Source organism: Lithohypha guttulata (genome assembly GCF_036872675.1).
Source record: "Lithohypha guttulata strain CCFEE 5908 chromosome Unknown scaffold_1, whole genome shotgun sequence".
NCBI classification, from domain to species: Eukaryota; Fungi; Ascomycota; class Eurotiomycetes; order Chaetothyriales; family Trichomeriaceae; genus Lithohypha; species Lithohypha guttulata.
Window position 1 is genome coordinate 4,674,683 of NW_027042750.1, and position 25,818 is coordinate 4,700,500.

A 25,818-nucleotide genomic window follows, 5' to 3' on the forward strand; every position below is an offset into this window, starting at 1 on the left:
ATATGGCGGGAACACACATTTGTCTCAAGGAAAAGACAGGACGGGCGAAGACAGATATACACTCTAGTTCGACGCGATTCAGCTAGCGCGGAAATGGCGCTGGCATAGAGTGATTGTCGAGCAGTCTTTGTAGTGGGTGGTTATGTCGACTCATATCCAGCCATCATCCAGCACAAATCAACCCATATTATAGAAGTTCCATGAAGATCTGTCGTATGATAGCATTGCTTCATCCTGCTGTCCTCACCACAAACTTCGAAAAATAATTGTTGGTACATGCTCTGATCAAGAATCTAGCTCTTCTGTCTAACGACCGGTTTGTGTACGACACGAGGGTGCTCTGATTACACATTTCCCCTGTGCTGTTTCTGAACATGCGCTGGGGATTATGTCTCACCGCCATTCTTCCAACCTCGAGGTCTTCTCCTGCTGATAGCCCCGCCATCGACGAGTTCTCCTGGTAAAATCACCTGCGCATTCCTGCCTTCGTTCATTCTCTAGCGATGATCCTAGGCAGGTATGCCTGTTGCGTTCGTCTCTTGAGCTTGGAGTGAACTGTGGCTTGTGTTGTTGGGGCGGTCATACGTCCGCTCGTTGTGAAGCGGGACAACCACACTTTAGAAGCCACCAATGTAGAAGAAATTACTTACGACACCCGTGTGGCTTTGATGTCGTAACCGGACTTGAAGCGTGATTGTTTGGGAGTGTCCCGGAGTCTGTCCACGTCTTGGTTTGTCCTTATCGGGTTGCCTGTCCTGCTGTCCTCTCCTCGAAGTCCTTGCTTCCATACTTTTCCCGATAAACCCTCATCTGTTCAAATTGTTCCGGGCCCGCGCCTTTAATGTCCCCTCGTTCGACGGCGTCCATGATATCCTCAAAGGTCAATACCGCGCGTACGGGCACACCCAGCTCATCCTGTGCAACCTGCATGGCGCTCCGGGATTCTGTTTCGCTCACTCTTTCTTGTCTGGTCAACAACAGCACCACTCCCACGACTATACCGCCCTGAGCCTGAATGATGGACACGGCTTCGCGCAAAGCGGTACCTGCAGTCATGACGTCGTCTATGATCACCACACGCTTGTCCTTCAACGGAGCACCAACTATTATACCTCCCTCACCGTGATCTTTCGCTTCCTTGCGGTTGAAGGCATAGCTAACATTGCTGTATGGTGCTCCAGAGTGTTCGAGCTCTCTGGTCACTATGGCAGATATTGGTATGCCTTTGTAGGCTGGACCGAAGAGAATGTCATAGGTCGGTTCATGTCCCTGAGCAACAGCACAGTCTGTCGTGTCAGAGACAGCTGAAGGGATGCTAAAGGGTGGGCTTGTGAGGACGGTGGCGTATGCTCGAGCGACACTAGCTAGGAGAGCAGAGGTATGTAGCAGCGACGAGGTGAAGAAGTATGGCGATACGCGGCCTGATTTGAGGGTGTAGGTACCGAACGTGAGAGCGCTGGCTTCAAGAAGGAGAGGAAAGAGTTCGTTTTTGACTTCATCTTGTTTGGGCATGTTGAATACGTGCTCGCTCGCTTGCTAGGTAGATCCGCGACACGTCAACGTCGGTACTACTTCTATATTGCAAAATGCATCGATGACGGCCTTCACAAAAATCCCCCACCTTCTATTCTTATCGATAGTGGTTGTTCCTGCCAAGGACATTTCTGTAGGCATCGCGAGCGCGACTGGCTTCAATACAGGCATGGCTCTGAGGTCAGTCAGCAGGCTTGACTGCCTGGAGTTAGCCCATGTACCCACGCTAAACGTGTTCTGCGGTATGCGAAAAGAACTCGAGTCCTGCGGTCATTACTTTTCGTGCTCACAACCACTGCGTTGAAAAGTTTTGCGGCGAAGCTCTCTATCCACAATCCGAACTTTAAGATCGGGGTCCTTGTTTGTCTCTGCAATCTTTTCATAGGCTGTTCTAGCACGCAACCTGTGACATATTGACTACTTGAGTACAAGTAGCAGCCATATGTGTCTACCATGAGATTCGACTGATCTTTTTACTGATATATTTGCCCCCATGCCGCGACAGCTCGCAGACAGGTGGGCTAGAGTTCGATACATTGGCTAACACAGGCTGATCTTGATATATCGAGAAGAATACCCGTACTATTGTTTGCTGTTTTCGTTGAGCTTGTGTGGCTATTCAGTCCGATTGCAGTCTGTTGTATTTGAGCCAAACCCGAAGGAAAAACAAAGTCAAACGGCCGACCACCATACTTCTTGACCTTACAGACTATCAGACCATACCTCCTCCAGATTCTCCTCTCGTTGCCACCAAGATGCACATCTCACAGAAGCTGGCCCACAACCAGGCGGCCTCGAAGCCATCCTTCTCCTTCGAGTTCTTCCCACCAAAAACCGCCCAAGGTGTTCAAAACCTCTACGACCGGATGGACCGCATGCACGACCTTGGTCCAGCTTTCATAGACGTCACTTGGGGTGCTGGCGGCCGGCACTCTCAATTAACCTGCGAGATGGTCAACGCTGCACAGACAAGATACGGCCTGGAGACATGTATGCACTTGACCTGCACAGACATGGAGAAAGAGAAGCTCGACGGAGCCCTGGAACTGGCATACCGGGCTGGTTGCAAGAACATACTCGCCCTACGAGGGGATCCTCCACGAGACGCTGAAAAGTGGGAAGCTAAGAGTTTGGAATTCCGTTATGCAATAGACTTGGTGAAATATATCAAGAAGAACTACGGCGATCACTTCGATATTGGCGTGGCTGGTTATCCGGAAGGTTGCGAGGACGACACTGACCCAGAGCTGCTGATGGACCATCTGAAGCAAAAGGTTGACGCAGGCGGCACCTTCATCGTGACGCAGATGTTCTATGATGCTGATAACTTCCTCAACTGGGTCGGCAAATGCAGAGACAAAGGTATCAAAGTGCCGATTATACCTGGAATCATGCCAATTTCGACCTATGCAGCTTTTGAACGACGTGTCAAGTGGGTAAATTGTCAAATACCTCAAGTCTGGTTTGACAAACTCGATCCTGTCAAAAACGACGATAGTGCGGTCCGGGATGTCGGGAAAGACCTAGTGGTGGAGATGTGCAGAAAGCTTCTAGATGCTGGCATTCTGCACCTGCACTTCTACACTATGAATCTTGCTCAAGCAACGCAAAGAATCCTTGATGACCTGAACCTCACGCCTGAAGTCACAGGCACACCACTTGAGAAGCCCTTGCCTTGGCGGCAATCTCTTGGCAAGAATAGGCGAGAGGAGACCGTCCGACCTATCTTCTGGCGCAACAGAAACGTCAGCTATATTGCACGAACTGCTGAGTGGGACGAGTTTCCAAACGGCCGATGGGGTGATTCTCGTTCTCCTGCATTTGGTGAGCTCGATGCTTACGGTGTTGGCTTGAAAGGGACAAACGATGCCAACATGAAATTATGGGGACGACCAAAGTCCCTGCGTGATGTTACGAGTCTCTTCACAACCTATCTACAGGGTGGTCTTGACCGTCTTCCATGGTGTGAGGGCAAGATCTCATCTGAAGCTGACAGCCTCAAGGATCATTTGCTAGACATCAATCGCCGCGGGTTGCTAAGTATCAATTCGCAGCCTGCGGTCAACGGCTTTCCTTCGAACCATCCTGTGCATGGTTGGGGTCCTAAGGGAGGATATGTGTACCAGAAAGCATATCTCGAACTCCTCGTGTTTCCCAGTGTAATCGACAAGGTTCTGGAACGGTTAGAAGCCAACCCAAACCTGACATATTACGCAGTCAACAGGGAAGGGACTCTGAAGACGAACACCAAGGACGAAGGACCAAATGCCGTGACTTGGGGTATCTTTCCCAACCGTGAAGTAGTGCAGCCTACTATAGTCGAAACAGTCTCGTTCTTAGCCTGGAAGGACGAAGCTTTTAGGCTAGGAGAAGATTGGAGCAAGTGCTACCCAGCAGGATCTGGTACGAGACGCTTGATCTCCAGAATCATGGACGAGTGTTATCTCATGAACATCGTGGACAACGACTTCCACAAGACCAACGAGATCTTCAAGGTATTCGAAGGTCTCGAGGTCAGCGACATCGATCTAGTATTCGAAGACGAACTCGCGAACGTGAATGGCCATATAGAGCCAAATGGGGAACTGAGCAAGGACGATGGAGCACGAGACATAGTCAACGGAGACACGAAGATGGACAACTTGAGCTTGACAAATGGAGAGCAAAACAAGATGCCAGTCCAAACAGCAGGCGAAGCACTGAAAGTCAATGGCATAAATGGTTCGGCGCACTGAGGCCACAAAATGTTCTCGAGGGACGACAATCTTTATGATACAAGGCGCAAAGAGGTTTACCAAAATGGAGTTCAATTCTCGTGTCTGATCAGCTCAACGCGATCAAGGCTACAAGAGAGGAGACAGGAAAAGTTCAAGACATGATTCAACATGATACCCAGAAGTACGAGTGATGACGATACGATGATCAAAAAAAGGTACATAATTTAACATAATTTCAAGATTGAGGAGGCAGGGAGGGAGAAATATAGCCGGCTATCAACAGCGCAGGCTGAGGCATCCTTTCAACATGGATGACTCGTATGAGATAGTAGCAGAGAACGAAGGTTAATGAAGTCAATTTCATCTTATCTTGATAACGAGTTCATTTTCGACAAGACAACCAATGAGCAGGAAACGTGTTGAAGGTGCTCGACAGATACGTAGAGGGCCGCATAGATACGAGGCGAGTCATCCTGAAAAGGTATTCGGAAATGGACAGATGCGATAGTCGCCCGCTTGAAAGATCATTCATGAGCATATGGATCCCACTCACCTACATTGCCTTTCTGGCCCTCATCAAGAGCATTGATGGCCTCAACATCTTCAGATTTCAGTTCCCAGTCAAAAATACCCTGATTTTCCACAATTCTATTCTCCTTATCACTTTTCGGGATTATAACCACTCCCTGCTGCAAACACCATCTCAACACGACTTGTGCAGGAGTCCGACCATATTTCTCAGCAATTGCTGTGATCGTTGCGTCGCCTAATCGTCGTCCTTGTGTTAATGGCGAATAAGCGACTACCACTATTCCCTTTTCCTTGCAGTATTTCACGAGCTCGCGATGCTGCTGCCATGGATGGAACTCGATTTGATTCACCGCAGGCATGATCTTTACACCATCTTGTTTCATGAGTTGCTCAATGTGGCGTGGCGCCCAATTGCTCACACCGATAGTCTTTACCCAACCTTTTTCGACTGCATCCTGCAATCCCAGCCACGCTTCTAATCGTGCTTTCGGCCCAGGACGCGGTGTATGTAAGAGATAGAGATCTATTGTCTTCAATCCTAGTTTCTTCAGACTGCTTTCCACGCCGTCAAGGGCACCCTGGCGCGAGTACATATCCTCCCATAATTTGCTGCAGACAAAGATCTTGTCGTGAGAAAAGTTGGATTGAGCTATGGCTTCACCGGTTTCTGCTTCGTTCTTGTAGATCTGAGCTGTGTCGAGGTGGATGTAGCCATGTTGGAGTGCCCAGAGTGCAGACTGGGTACAGGTAGCGCTCGCGCAGGTACCGAAGCCGAACTGTGGGATCGATGCACCTGTTTTGAGCGGTAATGTGGTCGTGATGTTGTGTTGTGTGGCCATGGTGGTCGAATGGGCCGGCTACTATAATGAAATTTGAGACTGCGCAGTCGTTGAAGTGTGAAAGAAATCCTGCTGGTCAGTAATGGCAAAGTAGCTTTTCAACAGAACAACGGGACAAATCTCGGAGTATTAGAACCTGTGGGAGACTGAGGAACAGCCAGTTTTCTAATATATGGCATGCAAGACTTTACTGTCGATGAAGAACCATGTGGGTATCCTGAGACTAGGACAGGACAATTTCTGCGATATATCATCTTGTCTAATGTCAAGCAAGAGGGAGTGTTGAGCGCATATGAGCAGAGCTCAGTGGAGGTTCGTGGAGTTCGACGGAGGAGACTCGAACGCGTCGGTTCCGATGTGCATAATCAAACGAAGCAAACTTTCTCGCATACTGCAATATTTCGTGGAAAGAGTCATCCATAGCTCCTTCCCAATTCGACACGGCTATTGCACACGACCTGCTTGTTTTCTGTCAAGAAGAAGTGGTTGGATCGTTCATGTAGGACGAATCCTGTCTTCCTCGTACCTACGAAGATGAACACGGACGTGCAACAGGACTGCTTGAAGTCCTTGTCCACTACACTTGCACTGATTGATCAGTTTCAGAAGTCTTTGGATTCAAACAAGAGCAGTGAGCGTACAGCAACGGCGAGCGGAGACCACCCGCCGTCGTTGTCTCTGCTCAGAGCAGCTGCAGAATCGCTAAAGTCCACCACGACTAAGCTCTCTCTGTTGTGTATCACTCCTCCTTTTACCGAGTCAGCCGTGAAGCCATTACTGAAGGAGCTGAATAACTCTACCCTGCCGTCTCTTGTGACCGCGACCTTGCTCGTAACACCTGCTAAGTTTCCTGACTCATTTGCAGCAGAAACCCGCCGTGTAGCCAGTTCCACGTTGTCAGAATTAACTCCGCTACTCGCACTAATACAGCAGAGGGCTCAAGATGGAAAGCCAAAGTCCGAACCGAGCAAATCCGAGAAACAAGCAGTAACGGAAGCCACAGGCCGAATCTGGGAGAAATGTGATGAAGCCATCAAGTTTGTGAGCGATGGCATACCGGGCTTTGTTATCAAGAAGGCGGAGCAGTGGTTGGCACTGATGAAAGATGCGGTACAAGAACTTCAAGACTGGGATCCCGAAGAAGATGTAGACGAAGACGTATTCGGCTTAGCAGGCAGTGACGACGAAGAAGATTCCTCCACATTCACTGGCAAGGGAAAAGACAAAGATCAAGCTACCATAGCAGCTGGTGTCAAAGACCAGGTATCGAAAGTCTTGTCACGGGTACCACAAAGTATACACGTGGTTGTCAAGCAGAGACTGGCAAAAATGCCGGCGAATGTAAGGAGAGGAGACAAAGAATTAAGCTCGAAAGACAAGCAGACATTGAACAGCATCACGAAGAATGTGCGGAATATTTCAGAGTGTATAGACGAGAGCGTGGAAGCCATGTATATGGGCAATCCGGAGCTATGTCTAAAGAAAGCTGGTGAAGCTCGAGCATTGACGATTGAGGTCGTGGTGTCAGTCGTACCACCTTGGGAATCACCGACGCCTGGTACAGAACCAACGAAAGAAGATATGTTTATCAAAAGAGCCCTTGCCTGGATTGAACAAGTATGAAATTGGGCTCTTTGATTTTAGTGGCGAGGTATCTACGACATGCATACATAGAGCTACCCAACTGGTATCTCTCAGCCATACGAGACTGAAAAGACGCTTGAGACAAGACTCCTATTCTTACACGTCAGACTTTGTGCAAACGATGCTTGTTGGTAGCTACAACTTCCAGAGCCATTTGGGTACGTGCTACTGTTCTGTCACTCGAGACACCTGGATCACTGTTCCCACAGGATATCGATAGCAACTCCTGGCTACTTGTTGTCTTTCTCTATAGCAAACCTTGACAGAAACCATCATCGAAAAAATGGAAGACAGACTGTCTGCACCACTGCCACTTTTGGCTCTAGACTCGGACACGGTCTCTCTAAGATCAGTGTCCTCTTCTACAGGTCCCTTCACAACACCAGGAGAAGCAACGGATGACACCGAGCTAGTCATTCATTGGCAGGCTGCTGAACTACTCAATCGCATCAATATCGATGCATTGCTACACAAAGTACCCAAACTTGCTGGCTCAGATTGTGAGATCGAAAGAGTGCCCGTCATCAAATCATATATGAATGTGCTTCTTCTGTTACAAGAAAAAGACACCGACAAGCAATGGATTACCAGAATACCTTATTGTCAATCAGACCGCGACTTTCTCATCGATCAGGTCGAGCCTCTGATCCGGGTCAATAGGAAGTTCTCGTTTCGAGTTCCATATCTTTATCATTACGGACTAGCCCAAGACCCTGAAAACGAACTTCGCGTGGATTTTATGCTACTCGATTTTATCGATGGCAGACAGATGAAGATGTGGACGGAGTCCTTTCCTGCATGGGAGCAGAAACGACAAGTACTTGAACAGATCGCTGAAATTTACTTGGAGATGTTTTCGAAACCTGTAATATACAAGGATCGACTCGTTCTCAATAATGCGAACAACATTGATGGTATGCAAGAAGATTTCGACAACTTCGATATACCACCCACCATGACAGCTTCTTCATACTTGCATCGCCTTGCGGATAAGGCTATCCGAGGCAAGGTCGAGCGATTACTGGCGTCGAATGCAACTGAGCGCACTCAAGAGCTGCGGACCACGATGCAGTCTCGCTTAATGGATCTGCTGATATTGCTGCTAATGAGAGCCCTCATTCCGACTCAAATTGTTGGAAAGTACAATGACTCGTACTTCTACATCACACATCCGGATCTGCACAACCGCAACATCGTCATCGAAGGTAACCAGGCTGGTGAAGAGGTGATCCCGGACATTCGGGCAAGAGGCTTCTCAACTAGCGAAAGCCCTAAGCCTCAGATTCACCTTCCGCACAGACGTACAGTGAGTTTTGAGACGACTGAAAGAGCAAAGAAAGACAAATTGAAGGTTGCTGGCATTGTCGATTGGGATGCTGCACATCCACTACCACTACAGGCTGCAGCCATCTATCCGAAGTTCCTGGAGACTCTACCCGGTGCTGAGTTCCCTGATCTACCAGACAACTACGTCGCACCTGATATGACCATGGAAAAGGAAACCTTCGTAGCAATGCTCAAACGCAAAGAGCAAAAGAACACCGGATGTACTACTGTGGCTGATTTAATAGTAAATGGCAGCTGGGAGCGGGACTTCTTCACTGTCGCCCTACGAAGAGGAGACGTCAGAGCAAAGTGGTTTCCTTGGTGGAAGATGCAGGCAGCAAAGCAGAATCCGAAGAACAGCTTTGTACAAGAAGAGCCACGCTTGGAAGATATTGACAACATCCGCACTGGCTTGCAAGGTTTCTTGGCTAATGCTCAGAATTCCTCCACGGTCCAACAGCACTCCGGCTGGCTTTTGATATGGAGAATCGTTAGTGAGCTAGATCGCCTTGAGGCTCTGGCGCAGGAAACGTGCTGGATGCCTGCTGCGAAGAAATGGGCAGCCGTTAAGACAACTGGATTGAAGAATCTAGTCACATCTCCTGTCGCTGATATGATCTCTCAGTGGGAGAGAGGAATGCCAGGCAGTCTCGAGGCACCGCCACTCCAGCTCAAAACTACGAGCGAACACGACACAGTGGATAGCTACACCAACTTCGTGCTGGGTGCAGATGAGTAAGAACTAGTGGTTCAGATAGCCGAGCTGGATATAGCTGACAGAATTCGTGTTCACAGCAGTTTGGCACCATTGTCCCGAACTAGTCTAGCCACAATATATTAGATCTATTGAGATGTCTTTCAACAAGCGGGATCAAGACTTGTTGTATTACGTGTCTCCGTGCTATACATGACAACCTCAAGCGTCTACTCATTCCACTCACCTGACAGTGCAGTGTCAGGGGTGACTTCGCGATAGTCTCCCTGCCGTAACAGAGCTCGGCATGCTCCCTTCGCTCCCTCTCAAGTCACAGGTAATGCTTCTTCCTTCTCTAATACAGTTGATCAAACCAGCGCGCGATCCAACTCCTCCTGACCCTTGTTAACCCCATCAAGCGCGTTATGGTTCTCAAGCGTCCGCGCCATATTGCTATAGCTCATAACCGGCATAATAAGGAAGTGGAGAAGCTCAATGGGTTTGCCGATCATCGGCCCAAATTCGAACCGAGCAAACATCTGTACGTTCCTTTCTTCAAACCAGGTTACCCTTCTCCGCTTGAACATATGTATGCTTGGGAAAGTACTCCAGCCTGCCTTCCAAGGACTTTGGGATGATGAAGAACAGCCTCTGCTTCTCATCAACTCCTTTGAAATGCCTGTGACCGAGCATGCGCAGCTCGAACTCAGTCTCAATAAGACCTTCAAAGTCTTTCTGCTCTAGAGCATAACCATTGGTGTCCTCGGATTGACTATCGTTGTACAACGGCCCATTCTCACCCAGCGATGCTGTTCGCTCCGACTTTAGAGCTTCGATGAATTCCTCACTGACCACGATTTGGCCACCTTCGCAAACACTCACATATCTTGCAGCCCGATTCACAGCTGGACCGAGATAGTCCATCCTTTTGATGATGTCGTTCCACTTGCAAACGGGTTCTCCAAAGTGAGCGGACATCCTCAGCCGCAAGCCCTTCCACAGGACTTTCTGGTCTTTTGCTTCATGCTCGGTGTCATGGACAACGACGGGCTGCGCCGGTCCCAGCTCAAGTAAGTGGGGAGGCCATTCCTGCTCCTGAAGCTGCACTTGAACTTCCAAGCAGAAATTCAATGCGGATAGAGCAGATTGGAATGCGATCATGAAGCCATCGCCGTTCTGCTTGACTTCGTAGCCGGCGTGGTTGTCGAGAAGACGGCGCACAAAGTTGTCATGAATCTCCATGGCTTCAGCCATGACTGCGGAGTCTTTCTCCCATATTGCTGTTGATTTGACGATGTCTGTGAAGACTATTGCAAGTGGTGATATGGGCGCTGTGACTTCCTCATCGCTTGCAGCATCTGCGCGTTCATGGAGTTCACTGGTCGTGCTGATTGCACGTTTTGATACGTTCTCAGCAAGTTGCGGCCATGTTGTCGGATCATACTTGCCAGCGCGACGTGGACCGAGGGCCGTGTTGATACAACGCGACCTCTGATGACTCTGGTAAGGGCTCGTATTGATACACGATCGCGAAAGCTTCAACGCGACATTCAGGCTTCTTGCTAACTTGACGTCATGCCTAAGGACTTGGAACATTGCATGGTTTCACAATAGTATTGTTAGAGTTTCTGCCACGACTGGGAAGTCTCTTCGTCCATGGGAAAACTTGAGAGAAGGGAAAAGCATGCCACGTCGAGGATTTTCTTGCCTGGAATTGAGCTATCTTGATCCTTGTCGAAGTTCACTCCAGACCGTAGATAAGCGACGTTCGAGCCTACACTAGTGATGTCGCACCGGAAGGTGCCACCTGTTGTGATTGGCCTGAAAGCTCCCTCGGTTCCCTAAGCACCTTCAGAGCTTCAAGCACTTCATACAATTTTACCATCACCTTTGAACGATTTCTGGTATGGTCCATTACGTCGCATCTACTTGAGATGAGTGATCGGCTATTCAGTGATTGCGCAATCTTCACATGTGAAGTGCAGGTCCTTCCATTACCACCAATAGGTCTACCACTTTTCAATCTATTTCAAGAGCTCACTTGATGTGTATAGCTTCGAGGAAGGCGTCCCGATTCTCCTTTTCAACAATCGCTTGCGTTACATCCGACATTGATTCGACTTCTCTGATACCAGATCCGTGAGAAAACGACCACGATGTTGGACCCGCGACGTCCATACGAACCTGAAATGCTTGCCAACGTTGATCCTTGAGCTCTGCAACATGCGCATCAACATGTTCCCTCGGACCAGAATAAATCAGAACGCCAGGATAGCCAGGCTTAGTGAGACCCACAATTTTGGCTGCACCTATCGAGGGATGTAGAGCGAGCTTTCTTTTGTTGGTATTCAGGAGATGATGCAACCACACAACGACGGTCTTGCAAGACTCCTCGTTGGTTGTAGCACTATCTGCGAGTACCTTGCTTGATTGTGTGCTCTCCAAGGTTCGTGCTCTACTTTCGACCACATCTTCAAACCTCTGTAAAAGCGTGTCAAGTACTTCTTGGTCAAGGGGCAGATTAAGAGAATTGAACGTGTCTTTCGTCAGTTGTCGTATGTCCTTTTTCTGTTGATCGAATGCACCAAGCAGAGTTGGCTCCTGCTTCCCAGGATATCCTTCGGGTAAGCGTAGGGTTAGTGAAGCACCTGCAGTACTCTTGTATTGTACCTCCTGCCTTTGGTCGTTCCAGGTTACCTGATCTGGAAACATTGCCTGTAGCAGGGCCAATTCTGCTTGCTGACGTTCCTTCCATTGCGACGCCTCATCGTTCTGCATAGTCTTGGTTGGATTTTACACAAAGACTGTTCGTGCCTCGCCCTCAAGGTCCGAAAATATTTTGCCAAGATCTTCGTGATAGGTGAGTTTTGAGCACGCGCGAAAGCCGCGCGACGATTTGAATACGAATAATGTGCAGGATTGAAAGATCGCTTCACTCGATATGGTAATCTTTCGCCGTAGACGATATTCAAGTCGGCTATTCTTATCGTCGAGAGGGACATCGCGGATATCTGGATTCCAGTCTTGACCGGAAACGGTACGCCTCCTCGTGGCTTCCAATGGGGATGGGCACCAACTGTCGCCGATTTGGACCAAACTTTCGTCCCCGCAAAAGCAAGAAGTTCCTGGGGCACGGCAATCACGGTTCGCGCGCTTGCTTTCGCAAGTGCTTATTGTGGGTGAAGATATCCTGATTCTATACAACGATGTTCAACATCTTTCCTCAGCTACTAGCTGAATTTCTGGGACTATCATGGCAGGATGTCTGCGATCACGGGCGACCAATATTATGATGGATGGGATGCGAAGTCCATCATCGTTGTCACAACGGCGACCGTGGCCGTCTACAATGCCTTTGAGCTTCTGCTAATGATACCCTCGAGGTTCAAAGAGAGGCGCAGTCTATACTTTATATCTTTGACCATCGCAACGCTCGGTGTCTTGCCATACTTCATTGGCTTCGTTCTCGAATACTTTCAGCTGGCTACATACTGGCTTGACATGACAGTGTCGACAATTGGTTGGATCTGCCTGATTACTGGTCAATCCTTTGTCCTCTACTCCCGACTCGGTCTCATCCTGAACGATGCGCGCATACTCAGAGCAGTGAAATGGATGATCATCATTGACGCTGTTGTTTTCCACACTTCGACCACGGTGGTTCAATATGGCAAGATCGCGAATAGTGACCACCGCACAGCATTCGACGACGCCCTCTTCTACATTGAGAAGATACAAATGACCGGATTCTGCATTCAGGAGTTCATCATATCTGGACTATACCTGTGGAAGACAATAGAATTGCTTCGCGTCATTCAGAAGAAAGGCACACGCAAAGTCATGGGCGAACTTCTTTCTATCAATATCGTCATTGTCATAGCCGACGTTGCACTGCTTGTGTTGGAATATACTGGCGAAAGAGTCATGGAGCGGACCTGGAAAGGATTAGTATACAGTGTCAAACTGAAACTTGAATTTGCTATACTCAGCAAGTTGGTGGATCTGGTCCAATCATCACAGCGTACCCTGTCGAACGCACTCGCAGACGTCGACACGTTCGTGGATATAAGCAGGACGAACACAGGCGCGTCTGCAGCACCTCTTCGACAGCGTAGATCTGAAGAATTGCCTGACTGGCTAGCCAAGCTGGAAGACAGGCACGTACAGACCTTGCACTTGGAGACGGTTCCATCAGGAGGTACTGCAGAGAATTCGTCTCCAGACCCATTCATTACACGGAAAGAGGTGTGATTGCACTCAATCCACACAGTCAACACGCTTGCCACGTCGACTGGTGTTTCCCTTCACAACAAGGTACAAATCCGCATGTATTACAACCTGGTGGGAACTCCCAGGTGTAGGTTGTTGTACAGACAGTATATCTGCCGCAATGCTGAATGATCAGTCGAACTCGAAGAGAAGGAGCACTTTCGCGACTACCAATACGGAAATGACCAAGATGACGTCAGCAATGATTTAACCTGGGAACAATCTACGAGTATTCCCCATAATTTTCGCAGCATTACAATTACGGCTCCCACCACGCTTTCAGGTATGCGGTAGATCTATTCCTCTCAAGAGTCTCCGATGCCAGATGCCAATTCAAGCAGTCTTTGGCCACTGCCTACCTCACACGCTTTTGTCATTGCAAGCGTCGCCGATCAAGGTCGTGCGGTGATTGCGAAAGCTGACCTAGACAGGGGCTCTCATATACTGACAACTACACCAACACTGTCACCTCTGGCTCACGTGATATTTCGCCCTTACCGACGAGAAGTTTGCGCATGGTGTTTCAAGTATGATCGCGGTAGAGAGTGGAAAATCAGAGACATCTCAACCGCCCATGTGTTCTGTACCACAAATTGCGAAGCAGCATGGAGGCGCGACAACGACGAGATCTGTACGGAAGCCCAACAGACCATCGACTTACACATTAAATCTCAAGCCAAGCGTAAAGAACATGAGAAACAGATAATGGAGACGACGAAGCTAGTCACATTACAACAGATTTCAACTTCGTGGAAAGACGCGGAAATACTAGGTAAAGAAGTATTTGCGGCCAGAACCTCAGCAAACCCTACGAAAAGACAACGCGCACTAATAAGACAGGCACTAGAGCATGTAGTCGATACCGATATCCTCGCCTACTCTCTGTCCGGTGTACTTGCGGCCTACAAATCAAACCTACGAAACAACGTCCATCGTATGGGCGACACTCGAACCTGCTTGCCTGCCTTGTTTGAACTCGTCCCTGACGACCACGTTTTCTTTGACAATCCTATAACACCCTCACCTCTACGCGATTATACCTCTGCATATCTTATTCTCCTTTCGCTACTGCCTATTGAGCTGCAGAATTTTATTACACCTGACCTGATCATCAACCTTGCATCACGTGCCGCTCACAATGCATTCTCAATTCGGCCTGAAGGTACAACAGATGGCGAGCAGAGTGGGGAGTTCCTAGGATGGGGTGTATGGCCTGAAGCGAGCTTCTTCAACCATTCGTGTCAGCCAACTGTTCGAAAGCAGAGAGAAGGGCGAACTTGGTCGTTCTACATTGCCGAGGACGGCCTCAGTAGTGTCAAAGCTGGTCACCAGTTGTGCATCACGTATCTGGGAGGCGACGAGAGGAATCTCGACGTGCGTGAAAGGAGAAACAGATTACAAGAACAATGGGGCTTCGTTTGTGGTTGCGAGAGGTGCATTGCGGAAGCTGGTGGTCCAACCAGAGTCGAACCAGTCAGAGCATAAAATTCAAGCTACAACGAGGAGGACTTGCAGATGGTATTGCAGTAGACATGAGACTCGTGCGAGGGATTGGTTAAAATTTAGGCGACAACAATCAATGCAAGTTGTGATGAGGCCTCGGTCAGATTTTAGTTTGTTTATTCATTTTGTAGCATTGCAAGGAAGTCGCCGATGAAAATTGTCCTATTAAGTAATACGGTCGATTGCATCGACCGGCTACTTGCCATCGTAACGTCGGTACCTGCTCAAACAGACCATGCCACACGAAGCTGGAAATACTCGAGCCACTGAGCACACCTCTAGGCTCGCACATGATGCCTGGAGCACATTCTTCAGAGGTGGTTTTCTTCTATCAGCGTGATGATTCGGTCGCAATCACCTCCGTCAGAAACTCGTAAGAGAAGCCGAATCGCTTGCGTGCCGTGTCGTCAGGCCAAGGTACGTTGTGACATCACGTCAATACCCTGTTCGCGTTGCGAGAGACAGCAAATCGACTGCTCAATCAATCCCGAATACAGACGAGCAAATAAGCGAGATAAGGTCCACGAGCTCGAAGACAATGTCCAGCTGCTTCGGAGCATCGTTGAGAGACAACAAGGCAATGACCGTCCGTATGGCCCCCCACGACAACCTAGCACCATAGGGGCGAGTCAAAGGAATAACAATACTATATCTGATAACAGAAGTCAACATGCGAATTCAGTATTGCCAGCTAGCAATGCTCGCCGCGACTTGGGTTCTTGCCAGCCATTCCTAGAGCTTAGTTCCGAAGAAAACCGGTCGATGGGAGACATCACGTTGAGTCCAGAGGAAATTGAGAGGCTCTTCGCTATCTATTTCGAGCAGTTTCATTCATATTTTCCTATTCTTGACCCTGAAAAAACACCCACACAATACTACGATGCTTCGAAATCTCTCTTCTGGAGCATTATCTCGGTGGCATTACGTTCGTACAAGCAGGAACTGCTGGATGACGTAGGCTCCGTCCTGAGTACTCTGGTATGGACAGAGACTGGATCACCTCAGAAGAATCTCGCAGGAGGTACGTGTTAATGAGGTCCATCTGAGTGGGGCTAACACGAGCAGTCGTAGCTAGTGGTATCGCCGACATACAAGCACTCTTGCTCCTAGCTACATGGCCATTATCGAACATTCGCCTGTGGTCAGACAGGTCGTTGATCATGAGCAACTTAGCCATGACCTCAGCCATGTATCTAGGTTTACATAGACCTGGTTTCAACTTTGAGTACGAAAGCAACCCATTACCACTAAATGAAAAGTCTTCTAACGAGAGATCTACGGCATGGGTCGCCTGTTATTGTACCTGTATTAGCTTGGCTCTGGAATCTGGTCACCCGCCCCTGGCACCCATGGTGGATTGGCTTACTAACCGAGTATGTCGTCCAAAGCCAGAGATATGTGTGCCGGCAGAGCTGCGATATTTCGTCGTTATCCAAAAGAGCTCGAATGAAGCATTTCAAGCGCTTGCGCAACTGAACGACAACCCGGCGTTGATTGGTCAAGAAGCCTCGTTCTTTGCTCGCATGGTTCATTACGAGAAGGTACTCACGGACATTGATGCCCTGTATGGGATTGAGATGTCACTCTTGAACAGGATTCGCTCACAAGGTAGTATATTATATCTCCAACTACTATACCTTTTGTCCAATTCTGACCTCGAAGAGACTAAAAAAGGCATCCTGAGGGCCTACCGGACCTCGACTACCTTGATCCAGGACCTTATTGCAGAAGAAACCATCAGTACCTTTCTCGCTGGTGCACCCTTCACTGTACTCCGACTTCTACTTAGAGCTGCTTTCACAATAGCTAAAGTATGGTTTTCTGAATTGGGCAATCACATCGATCGCACCAGTGGAAAAATATTGTACGACGCTTCCGCACTCCTCGTTCGTCAGATGTCGCATCTTAAGACAAAGAGCGACAGGGCAAACCGAGCCGGAACAGCCATGAACATGATATGGAAGCACATGGCGAAGAAGCCTGACTTGATGCGGCAACCACCGTCGCTTCGCATCCGGAGTCGAATGGGGGCAAGTCTGCAGTACGACTGTCTGATGCACTATCGTGACGCAGCACAAGAGGTCGCAGGTCAAGCTGAGACGGCCTCACTGAGCGACATTGGCGACAAGAGCAACGCAGCTACCATGCGACCCAACCACACGGATATCAACCACGAGCAGTCGTCCTTGCCATCATATGAGGCTTTCTTAGACACAGACTTATCCTGGCTGGACGACCTTGTGAATCCTTTGACATAGTCGGAGGGCTGATTTGTTACCCCTCGATGGCTGTGTCCCTATCTGAGTGGTGGTGTTGATTCTATGCTCAAGTCAAGATTCCAAGGCCAAGCATACATTATATCACACCACATTTCCGGCTGCTATGCTGCGAAATCCTCATGCGATAGTATCACGGAGTTAACCTAGCGATGACGTCAAACAGCGCATTGAGAGGTTGTTTACACAATCTCAGACACGTTTTGTGGACGTGCCGGTGTCCTTGGGCTGCATTGCAAATGCTGGCTCTACTGGTCGCCGGAACTGCATTTGTGGTTTAATGGTATACCGTAGCGTCCGACTGCGTTCCTCAACTCTCCTCTACCCAAGCTCTGTGCGGTTCCTCACTGTCGACCTGCTCCACGAAACATTTCCCCGACAGCACTCGAGAAGCCAGAGCAGATTATACTGTGGCAGACATCATTAATGACGACGATTGCGTACACAAGAAAGGGCATTGGAGCATCGGCATACTATGTCGCGTCATGCTACGACATAATCGTGTAACTCAGCAATATGTCTTGAATCCAACGCTTCAGCACGCGCAGACATGGCCTCCTCGAGCATAGGATGAGAAATGAACCATGAAAATTTGCTGAATCATCGACCAGTTTTCCAAGTTTCATTGAGTCCCTGTACTACCCTACGGCGACCTAAAGACACGAAATACTGTACTGTTGTACGCTGAAACAAATGCTCGAGTACCATCAGTCCGACTTCCACACCTCCGTTCGAGCATGAGACCAAACTGCAGAAACATGTGCTCGTATCTGTCTGCTCTCTCTTTCTCTGTTCCAATACCTCATCCCACACTAGCTCTTCTCCACAGACACATTAACCGCAGCAGACACTAGCCTCGTCAATTTGATGGTCGATGTTCTTCCCGCTGTCGTCAGTCTGAGCAAATATTGGTATCTTTACAATCATCCAATCACACAAGAACTTTCCAATTCCAGCTCCGATAACGATTGAGAGGATGATGTATCCGTTGTAATACATGGCCAAAAGCATGATGAGATATGCCAAACCAAAGACCACGGCGTGAAGAACAGCACGAATAAACTGCTGCACAGGCGTTGCACGGAAGGTAGCAAAAGGTGGTTCACTTCCTTCATATGCACCAGCTGCTTGTGCTCGGACGGATGCTGCTCTGGCATTGACATTGCGCTTGAACTGTCGCACGATGAAAGCGTCATATTCTTTGCCAAGTCGTCGACAGAACTCGAGAGCAACAACGAGGGCTGCAATACCGATGCACGAGGCGGCGAACATTCCATTATTTCTGATGTGCCAGCTGCTTGAGAGAAAGCATGCGTCGATTGTGTACCAGTTCCACAGCATCTTACACCTGTCAGTCGGCATTGTCGATCAGAGCAGCGTATACTCACGTTGATCTTGCAAGAATTACCACCCATATCCATACCACCGTGATCGTGGCCTGACGCTGCAGATGATGTCGCTGCAGCCGCAGCTGAGGTGGCAGTTGAGGCCATGCTTGACATGCTCATCGACATGGTCATGGAAGAAGACATCTTGGAAGTGTATAATCTGAAGCGATGATATGACAACCAGCTTGACTATAACGGAAGAATTAATGCAATCTAACAGCCACGTGCCAAGAAAGCTGTAATATTACGAGTGAAGACCTCGACTGTCACATCAACTTCAAGGACCTTTATCAAACAATAGACTTCGAGCACAGACTAGGCCAACCCAGAGTGAGCACAATACCGAATCTGTGGCATGCACATAGTCTAGTCCTTCGGCTGAGCTTATTTATCCTCATTCAGTCACTTTCGAGCCTCTCTTCGCTGATCGTTCACAGCAGGCTCCTGGAAGGTCAGACTGAGTACCGCAAATAAGCCGACCCGATGCTTGTGAGTGCATAAAGAAAACTTGCTCAGGATCCACTTTCATGCTGAACCAAGAACATGCTCACCGGTCTTGGCACGGACAGCGCTTCCTATCGAACACCATGAGAAACTCGTCAACAGCTATTCGCCGCTGCTACGAGGCCACCCACATCGGACAGCACCACTTGTTAGGATACCAAGAGGCTCCAGACTTTTGTCAAAACTTTATCGGATGCGCAATGTCACTGGAACGGCCATGCTCTTGAAGGCTTTCATCGCTGCAGTTATATACTGTCGAAATACTTATGCAGCTGCTACTTACTGGCTGAGGTAATGATAAGTTCTTCACAGCAATTTGACATTTTGAAGACGTCGACTGTCAGTATGGCGTCCGCAATGGTGCATCTCACCCCTCGACACATCCAGAACATGAGCGAAGCGGCGTCGATACAGTCGCATTGGGGTTATGCAAATCGTGCTGTGCCATGCACAAACGATGCAGGCTCGTGTGCATATCTAGATGTCGTGTATCACTCACACGACCTCGGTATGCTGTACTGTGGGATTATCTGGGCAACTTTCCTCGCAGTCCTTTTCATCTGGGCAATTTACAGCTGGTCATCGCCCAAGCAGAGCGAAAGCCTGCAACCAGTGCTGGAAGGAGAAGGGTTGCGTACTCACATGACGACGTTCGAGCGTCTCCGGAGCTCGCTAGCAACATACAGAAGGCAGTATTTGCTTCCTGAATTTACCAGACCTATATTCGGACGAACTACCAAGACTCAAGTGTTAGTGCTAGCCACTCTGACAGGATATCTGGCTGTCTTCTCCTTTGTCGGAATCGTATACAACACATGGGTAACACCTGTCAAGAAGATGCCAGGTGTTTACAATACAAGGACCAGCCTGGGTCCCTGGGCGGACCGTGTCGGAGTACTGGCGTATGCCTTGACACCGCTTTCAATCCTACTCAGCAGCAGAGAATCACTGTTGTCTCTGATCACAGGTTTGCCATACCAAAGCTTCAACTTCCTGCACCGTTGGCTCGGGTACATCATTGTCGCGCAGTCAATAATGCATACTATTGGCTGGTCCATCATTGAGATACGTCTGTATCAACCACAGCCTACGGTTGCTGTCGAGTGGATCAAGCAGCTGTACATGATCTGGGGTGTCATTGCTATGTTCTTGCTTTTAGTCCTCTTCATTCTCAGCACACCATGGGCAATCAAGCGTACAGGATACGAATTCTTCCGAAAGTCTCATTACGTCCTTGCGATGGTCTACATTGGCGCATGCTGGGGTCATTGGTCCAAGCTGTCATGCTTTCTCATCCCAGCACTTGTAGTCTGGTTCATAGACAGAGGTGTCCGCCTTGTCAGAACAGGTCTTCTGCACTACAACTACATCGATGGTGGGAGCAAGATGGGCTTTCGCAGTGCAGATGCTCGAATCACTTCTTACCCCGACGACGTCAATGGTGATGTCGTTCGCCTGGACTTCTCACATCCTCAGGAGCCATGGAAAATCGGCCAGCATTTCTACCTTACCTTTCCAAAACTCAGCATTTGGCAAAGCCATCCTTTTACGCCTCTCAATGTACCATTACCGAAGCCCTCGGGTGTTCCTCACGCATATGTCTTCCGAGCTAAGAGTGGTGAGACCGCTCGAGTGGCACGACTTGCTGGTACGCACGGCACCGCTACCAACGAGAAAGGGGTCTCACACCTACCACAAACCACATCAGTCGTTCTCAGTGGTCCTTACGGCGTATCTGAAGTCGACAATCTCTCATTCACAACGAATATCCTCTGCATCGCAGGCGGTACGGGAATAACATACGTCCTCCCAGTCCTCCTCAGCCAAATTACAAATTGCGCATGCTCTTCTGTTCGAAAACTGCAGCTCGTCTGGGCCATCCGTCGTAAGGCAGACATCGCATGGATCCAGCCTGAGCTCAACCTACTGTACGAAGCGAGCAGATCCATGGATCTGAAGATCAGCATCTTCATCACAAGAGAACATTCCAAGATAGTCGATAGCAGCACGTCAAGCGAGAGTGATCTACACAAAGCAGCTGATTTCAAAGTCTCGGAAAAAGCAGTCTCATCGGGATCGTCGACGTCTAGCTCCTCCGATCAAACGAATGTTGCCGGCTGCTGTGCCAAGAAGAACACCGTCACCGACAAGGAAATCGAACTCTGCAACCCTCCCGTACAACGGAAACAATCTATCACGATCGAACGACGAGGAAGCCTGCACACCGCGCCGCCGGAGATGCGTCATCCCGATTTGCAAGCTATTGTCAAGGATTTCGTGGCGGGTACGGTGCAGGGCAGCACGGCTGTGTATGCTAGTGGGCCTGGTGGGATGATTAGTGATTTGAGGACGATTGTAGCTGGTGTGAATGATGGGAGCAAGGTGTGGAGGGGCGAGGAGAGGAGTATTGTTGAGTTGAAGTGTGATGATCGGTTGGAGTGGTAGATGTTAGAATTGCAGTCTTGAAAGTAGAAAATTGTTTCGAGTTCTTTCGAAAATTTCGACTCTACCGATTGATAAGCATTGTCCGGATTCCAGGCTTCTTGGTCTATATCAGCAGGAAAGTCAAATGGTAAATGCTCAGAATGATTTCGACCCGTGATCTGTCGAGCAATAATATACACTTTCTACGGACTGCTTGTCTTTTTGTCCTCCAGAATACATTGCGATCCCTCGAGTCTATCTACAAAAGCAACAGTGCAGCAGGCATCACAGCCAGCAATCCACCAACGAGCTGCGTGGCGCCAGAACTCTGTGTAGAGGTAGCCGAAGGAGCCGCGCTGGTGGCTGAGGAGGAGCCCGAGGCCGAGGGTGAGGTCGAGTTGTCACTGGTACCACTCAAGCTGGTCATAGATGTGAGAGAGGCAGTGACGCTACTGCCATTAGTGCATTGGCTTGGAAGACCGGATTGAGCGCCCGCGACGAAGTTGACTGCTGCACACTGTCCAAGCTGTTAGCAAAACGGCTCACAGTATGACCAGCATGATTGTACACATACCTGATACAAGTTTCCATCAACAGCAGACTGCACAATCTGTAGAACACCTCGTTGTCCTACGAAGCTTGATGGGGCGCTGAAAGATGGTATGCAAAAGTCTCCCAGTCCGCTCTGCTGCACTACAGGCAGGAGATTGGTCCAGTTGAATGGTTCGGCAGTGCTCAAAGTAGCTCTGAACAGCCAGTTTGCTTGTGGATGGGTTGACCTCGATGCTATGGCAAAGCTTTCGACAGTGACATTTGTGTCGTTGGCGCCGAAGACGATATCATAGCCACCGCAGGGGCCAATGCTTTGTCTGTCGTCGTCGAAGCCTAGGGAGGTGGGATAGTTGAGGATGAAGTGGGCGAAAGTGGTTGGGAGGAGCGCTGCGAGCAGGAATGAGGCGTGCATCCTGGTGGTTGCTCTTTCTTGAATTTACGTGGTCGAATCTGCGGGAAGCTGTTACTCGAGTAGTTGCGAGATTGGCCTGAGTGCACTGTTTGTAAGAGAAGGAGGACAAGTTTTGTAAGCAAACACAAATCTAAGATTCTAATTAGCCTTCACTTCGATTTAAGCCATCATTGTCGTTGCGGCCTCTACTTAGCCCGACCAGATTGCATTGCAGACCGATCCCGCTGTAACATTGTGTCTATTGAATGGTGTCCCAGAACTTCGAGCACATTTTGTTCTGGGAAGGATCGTGTCAATGAGCCAATGAAAATGAGTCGAGATCTCTAGCCAGGAACAAGCTTTATCGAACAACCAATTATGAGCTCTACAAAACGTGCTCAGCGGGTCCTATTGAATCTCCATCGAGGGTCCTGGCACCACTCTGAAGCTAGCCTTCTCCAGAAAACTTGCTCAACTTCTCATCCTTCGGCACAAAGCCCGTCACCGAGCAATTCCCTACACAAGATTTTGGAATTTTTGGCGTGCTGGTCATGCTGCTAATCTTATGGGCACTATGACTTGTGCCAAGCCATCGCAGAGAGGCAGAGCGAGGCTGTATACATTGTGCACTGCTTGAGTGTGTTCAAGACACAGCAGAACGCGATCTCTACAAACGTCCTTCTGTCTTCTGTAAGCGCCACCTAGAAATGCTTACTAGCATTCTCCGGTCCCTTTGAACTTGACTCTATCGTCAGAGTCCAAGGGCAATCGACAACATGGCTCTTTCACGCAGGCACGGTGGCGGACATGGGGGTATGAGCGGTATGGATGGAATGGGAGGGATGGACATGGGCAGCACGGGGTTATTTCAATCTGTGAATATAGACGTCGCCCATGCCCTTTGGTACATTGTCGCCGCCATAGCCGTCGTTCGAGGGGTTCGCTCTCTCATCGATTACCTCAGGACCCTTCAAGCTAAACGGAGAAACACCAGCCGCTCTGCTATACCCTCCAAGCCGACGAACGTACTCACGCAAGCATACGATACCCTCCATACCATCTTTCGAGAAATATCCTATCCTGCATTGCGACCGTTCCGTGGGCGCTTCCTACGCTACTATACTCCTCCACCCCTTGGCCAGTGTCTGGTAATTCTCGCATTCTGGATCATCGTTATCATCATGTTGTTTACCGACGTTTTCCTGACTCCTGCATCGTCCTTGTACGGCTATCGCTGGGAAAAGCCTGCATTCCGCGCTGGGTGGGTCTCCGTGGCTCAGGTCCCGCTTCTCTATGCTCTTTCCTGCAAATTCAACGTCATCTCCATCATCACAGGCATATCGTATGAACGTCTGAATTGGCTGCATCGCTGGGTCTCGAGAACCTTGTTCTTGACTGTCATTGTGCACTGGGCATATTTCTTCCACGAGTGGACGTTGGCGAACTTCGTCTCATATCAAATGGAGATGATGCCGATGGTGACCTATGGTTTCGCTGCCTGGGCTGTAATCGGCTGGACTGTCCTTACTGGCTGGGGCTTTTTCAGAGATTTGTCTTACGAACTTTGGCTCCTTCAACATCTGGCAAGCGCAGGCGTTCTCTTGTGGCTGCTGTACGTTCATGTACCTAGCTATGCCAGGTACAACATCTGGATGGCTGTCGCTTTCGTTGCGTTCGATCGAATTGTACGGGGCGCTTGGGTTTTGGTCAACAACTTGCATTTGAGAGCCTTCGGTAAAGGCGGACTCGGTTATCGTGGCGAAGCAACAGCGTTGGGAGATGGCTATCTGCGGCTCAACATCAAAAACGTCGACTTCAACTGGAGAGCTGGCCAACACGTCTTCCTATCGATTCCTGCATGTGGCATATTCGAATCTCACCCCTTCACGATCTCGAACACTAGACTTGGACCAACATCGGGTACGCCAAACGGTGAAGAGACAGGCTCACGCGACCTCGAAGTCTTTCTGAAATGTCATTCTGGCTTTACTGGAAGATTGCAAAAGAGAGCTCTCGCAGCTCAAGCCCGTGATGGCCCTCCTCCTAGCCATCGTGTCTTTCTTAGCGGACCCTGGGGCACTCCGCCTCTTTCAGTCATAGAGAGATGCAACTCTGTGATCTTCGTCACGTCCTCTACTGGTGCAGCTTTCAATATGCCATTGCTCGAGCATGCCGTCAAAAAGTCACCATTTGTACAAAGGGTATGCTTCTACTGGGTGGTTCGACACGTCTCACAGATTTCCTGGTTTGACGCTCGGCTTCGAGCAGCTATGCGACAACTGGCAGCACTAGGACTAGAAGACATCACCTTCCGTATCTTTGTGACAGGCTCGGTCAATGAGGCTGAGCTCAAATCGGTCAATTTGCCCATCGACTCTGTCGCCGAGGTATGTCAATGCTGGCTCAAGTCACATGGCTTACCTTTTGAGCTTGCCGTCAACGACGCGCAGAGCTTAGCCAGCACAGATTCTACCGACATAGACGAGAAAGACGCAGCAACCAAAAGCCTGCTTGGCCCCTCCAAGGCCGTGTCGTCCAGCTCCGGATCAGGATCAGAGTCCGAATCCTTCACAAACTGCTGCGGCTGCAAGAGCTGCAAATGCAAACCCGCTCTTTCCAGTCCGTCATTCGTGTGCTCCCTGGGGAGACCCTGCTCCTTCGATCCTCTTATCCGACCGACTGTCGAAGCCGCACGAGGTGAGACAGTGGTCATCGCTTGTGGTGGCAAGGACATGATGGCGCAGATCAGGACTTATGTCGCGGGTCTCTCAGATGAGCGAGCTGTACACAAGGGTACAGGCGCACAGGGTATTCACCTCTGGACTGAAACCTATGGATGGTGAATAGATTGTCCCACCTGCAGGAAATGAAGACGTTACCATCCTTCCATATTTACTGAGATTGACGTTATTGACCATAAATGGTGCCGCTGCATGGTGTATCACACTCATACTCACGGGGTTGCGCCGATGACCTGGACTGGGTAAACAACCATCCATAGCGCTGCAGCCTATGGTCCGGCGAGCGCCGAACATCATATCAGTCAATCAAAGCACAGTCGGCGACGTCGCAGTACCCAGTCCACAAAGGTTGTACCACCACGCCAGGTCCACCATTACTAGTCCGACAATCTCAAACTTGCAAGCGCAAGTCCGACCTTTGACGAGCCATACGAGAAACGAGCTTGAGGTAGACGAATATCCAGGTTCCGCAACGAGTACTCTACT

The 25,818-nt window shown here is 49.4% G+C and overlaps 12 protein-coding genes across 12 annotated transcripts; 7 read left to right on the forward strand and 5 right to left on the reverse strand.

Moving 5' to 3' along the window:
- Window positions 1-738: 738 nt before the first annotated feature.
- URA5 (orotate phosphoribosyltransferase) lies at window positions 739-1,512 on the reverse strand (the record flags this gene model as incomplete). The annotated part of the gene is made up of 1 exon (XM_064896096.1): window positions 739-1,512. One exon carries the CDS (start codon window positions 1,510-1,512, stop codon window positions 739-741), a length of 774 nt encoding a protein of 257 aa, XP_064758783.1.
- A 190-nt stretch (window positions 1,513-1,702) lies between these two features.
- MET13 (methylenetetrahydrofolate reductase (NAD(P)H) met13) lies at window positions 1,703-4,268 on the forward strand (the record flags this gene model as incomplete). The annotated part of the gene is made up of 2 exons (XM_064896097.1): window positions 1,703-1,713; window positions 2,168-4,268. The coding sequence occupies 2 exons, from the start codon at window positions 1,703-1,705 to the stop codon at window positions 4,266-4,268; spliced, it is 2,112 nt and encodes a 703-aa protein (XP_064758784.1).
- Window positions 4,269-4,718: 450 nt separating this feature from the next.
- LTR64_001719 (uncharacterized protein) lies at window positions 4,719-5,620 on the reverse strand (the record flags this gene model as incomplete). Its single annotated transcript, XM_064896098.1, has 2 exons — window positions 4,719-4,723; window positions 4,804-5,620. 2 exons carry the CDS (start codon window positions 5,618-5,620, stop codon window positions 4,719-4,721), a joined length of 822 nt encoding a protein of 273 aa, XP_064758785.1.
- Window positions 5,621-6,154: 534 nt separating this feature from the next.
- Window positions 6,155-9,329, forward strand: LTR64_001720 (uncharacterized protein; the record flags this gene model as incomplete). Its single annotated transcript, XM_064896099.1, has 2 exons — window positions 6,155-7,237; window positions 7,518-9,329. The coding sequence occupies 2 exons, from the start codon at window positions 6,155-6,157 to the stop codon at window positions 9,327-9,329; spliced, it is 2,895 nt and encodes a 964-aa protein (XP_064758786.1).
- Window positions 9,330-9,839: 510 nt separating this feature from the next.
- On the reverse strand, window positions 9,840-12,062 carry LTR64_001721 (uncharacterized protein; the record flags this gene model as incomplete). The annotated part of the gene is made up of 2 exons (XM_064896100.1): window positions 9,840-10,863; window positions 11,326-12,062. The coding sequence occupies 2 exons, from the start codon at window positions 12,060-12,062 to the stop codon at window positions 9,840-9,842; spliced, it is 1,761 nt and encodes a 586-aa protein (XP_064758787.1).
- Window positions 12,063-12,545: 483 nt separating this feature from the next.
- Window positions 12,546-13,535, forward strand: LTR64_001722 (uncharacterized protein; the record flags this gene model as incomplete). Its single annotated transcript, XM_064896101.1, has 1 exon — window positions 12,546-13,535. The coding sequence occupies one exon, from the start codon at window positions 12,546-12,548 to the stop codon at window positions 13,533-13,535; it is 990 nt and encodes a 329-aa protein (XP_064758788.1).
- Window positions 13,536-13,871: 336 nt separating this feature from the next.
- SET6 (Histone-lysine N-methyltransferase set-6) lies at window positions 13,872-15,038 on the forward strand (the record flags this gene model as incomplete). The annotated part of the gene is made up of 1 exon (XM_064896102.1): window positions 13,872-15,038. One exon carries the CDS (start codon window positions 13,872-13,874, stop codon window positions 15,036-15,038), a length of 1,167 nt encoding a protein of 388 aa, XP_064758789.1.
- Window positions 15,039-15,818: 780 nt separating this feature from the next.
- LEU3 (Regulatory protein leu3) lies at window positions 15,819-17,314 on the forward strand (the record flags this gene model as incomplete). Its single annotated transcript, XM_064896103.1, has 2 exons — window positions 15,819-16,077; window positions 16,467-17,314. 2 exons carry the CDS (start codon window positions 15,819-15,821, stop codon window positions 17,312-17,314), a joined length of 1,107 nt encoding a protein of 368 aa, XP_064758790.1.
- Window positions 17,315-18,166: 852 nt separating this feature from the next.
- Window positions 18,167-18,864, reverse strand: LTR64_001725 (uncharacterized protein; the record flags this gene model as incomplete). The annotated part of the gene is made up of 2 exons (XM_064896104.1): window positions 18,167-18,673; window positions 18,721-18,864. 2 exons carry the CDS (start codon window positions 18,862-18,864, stop codon window positions 18,167-18,169), a joined length of 651 nt encoding a protein of 216 aa, XP_064758791.1.
- A 705-nt stretch (window positions 18,865-19,569) lies between these two features.
- LTR64_001726 (uncharacterized protein) lies at window positions 19,570-21,669 on the forward strand (the record flags this gene model as incomplete). The annotated part of the gene is made up of 2 exons (XM_064896105.1): window positions 19,570-19,732; window positions 19,775-21,669. The coding sequence occupies 2 exons, from the start codon at window positions 19,570-19,572 to the stop codon at window positions 21,667-21,669; spliced, it is 2,058 nt and encodes a 685-aa protein (XP_064758792.1).
- A 238-nt stretch (window positions 21,670-21,907) lies between these two features.
- Window positions 21,908-22,612, reverse strand: LTR64_001727 (uncharacterized protein; the record flags this gene model as incomplete). The annotated part of the gene is made up of 2 exons (XM_064896106.1): window positions 21,908-22,165; window positions 22,223-22,612. 2 exons carry the CDS (start codon window positions 22,610-22,612, stop codon window positions 21,908-21,910), a joined length of 648 nt encoding a protein of 215 aa, XP_064758793.1.
- Window positions 22,613-23,367: 755 nt separating this feature from the next.
- Window positions 23,368-25,434, forward strand: FRP1 (ferric-chelate reductase Frp1; the record flags this gene model as incomplete). The annotated part of the gene is made up of 1 exon (XM_064896107.1): window positions 23,368-25,434. The coding sequence occupies one exon, from the start codon at window positions 23,368-23,370 to the stop codon at window positions 25,432-25,434; it is 2,067 nt and encodes a 688-aa protein (XP_064758794.1).
- Between the last annotated feature and the right edge of the window lie 384 nt (window positions 25,435-25,818).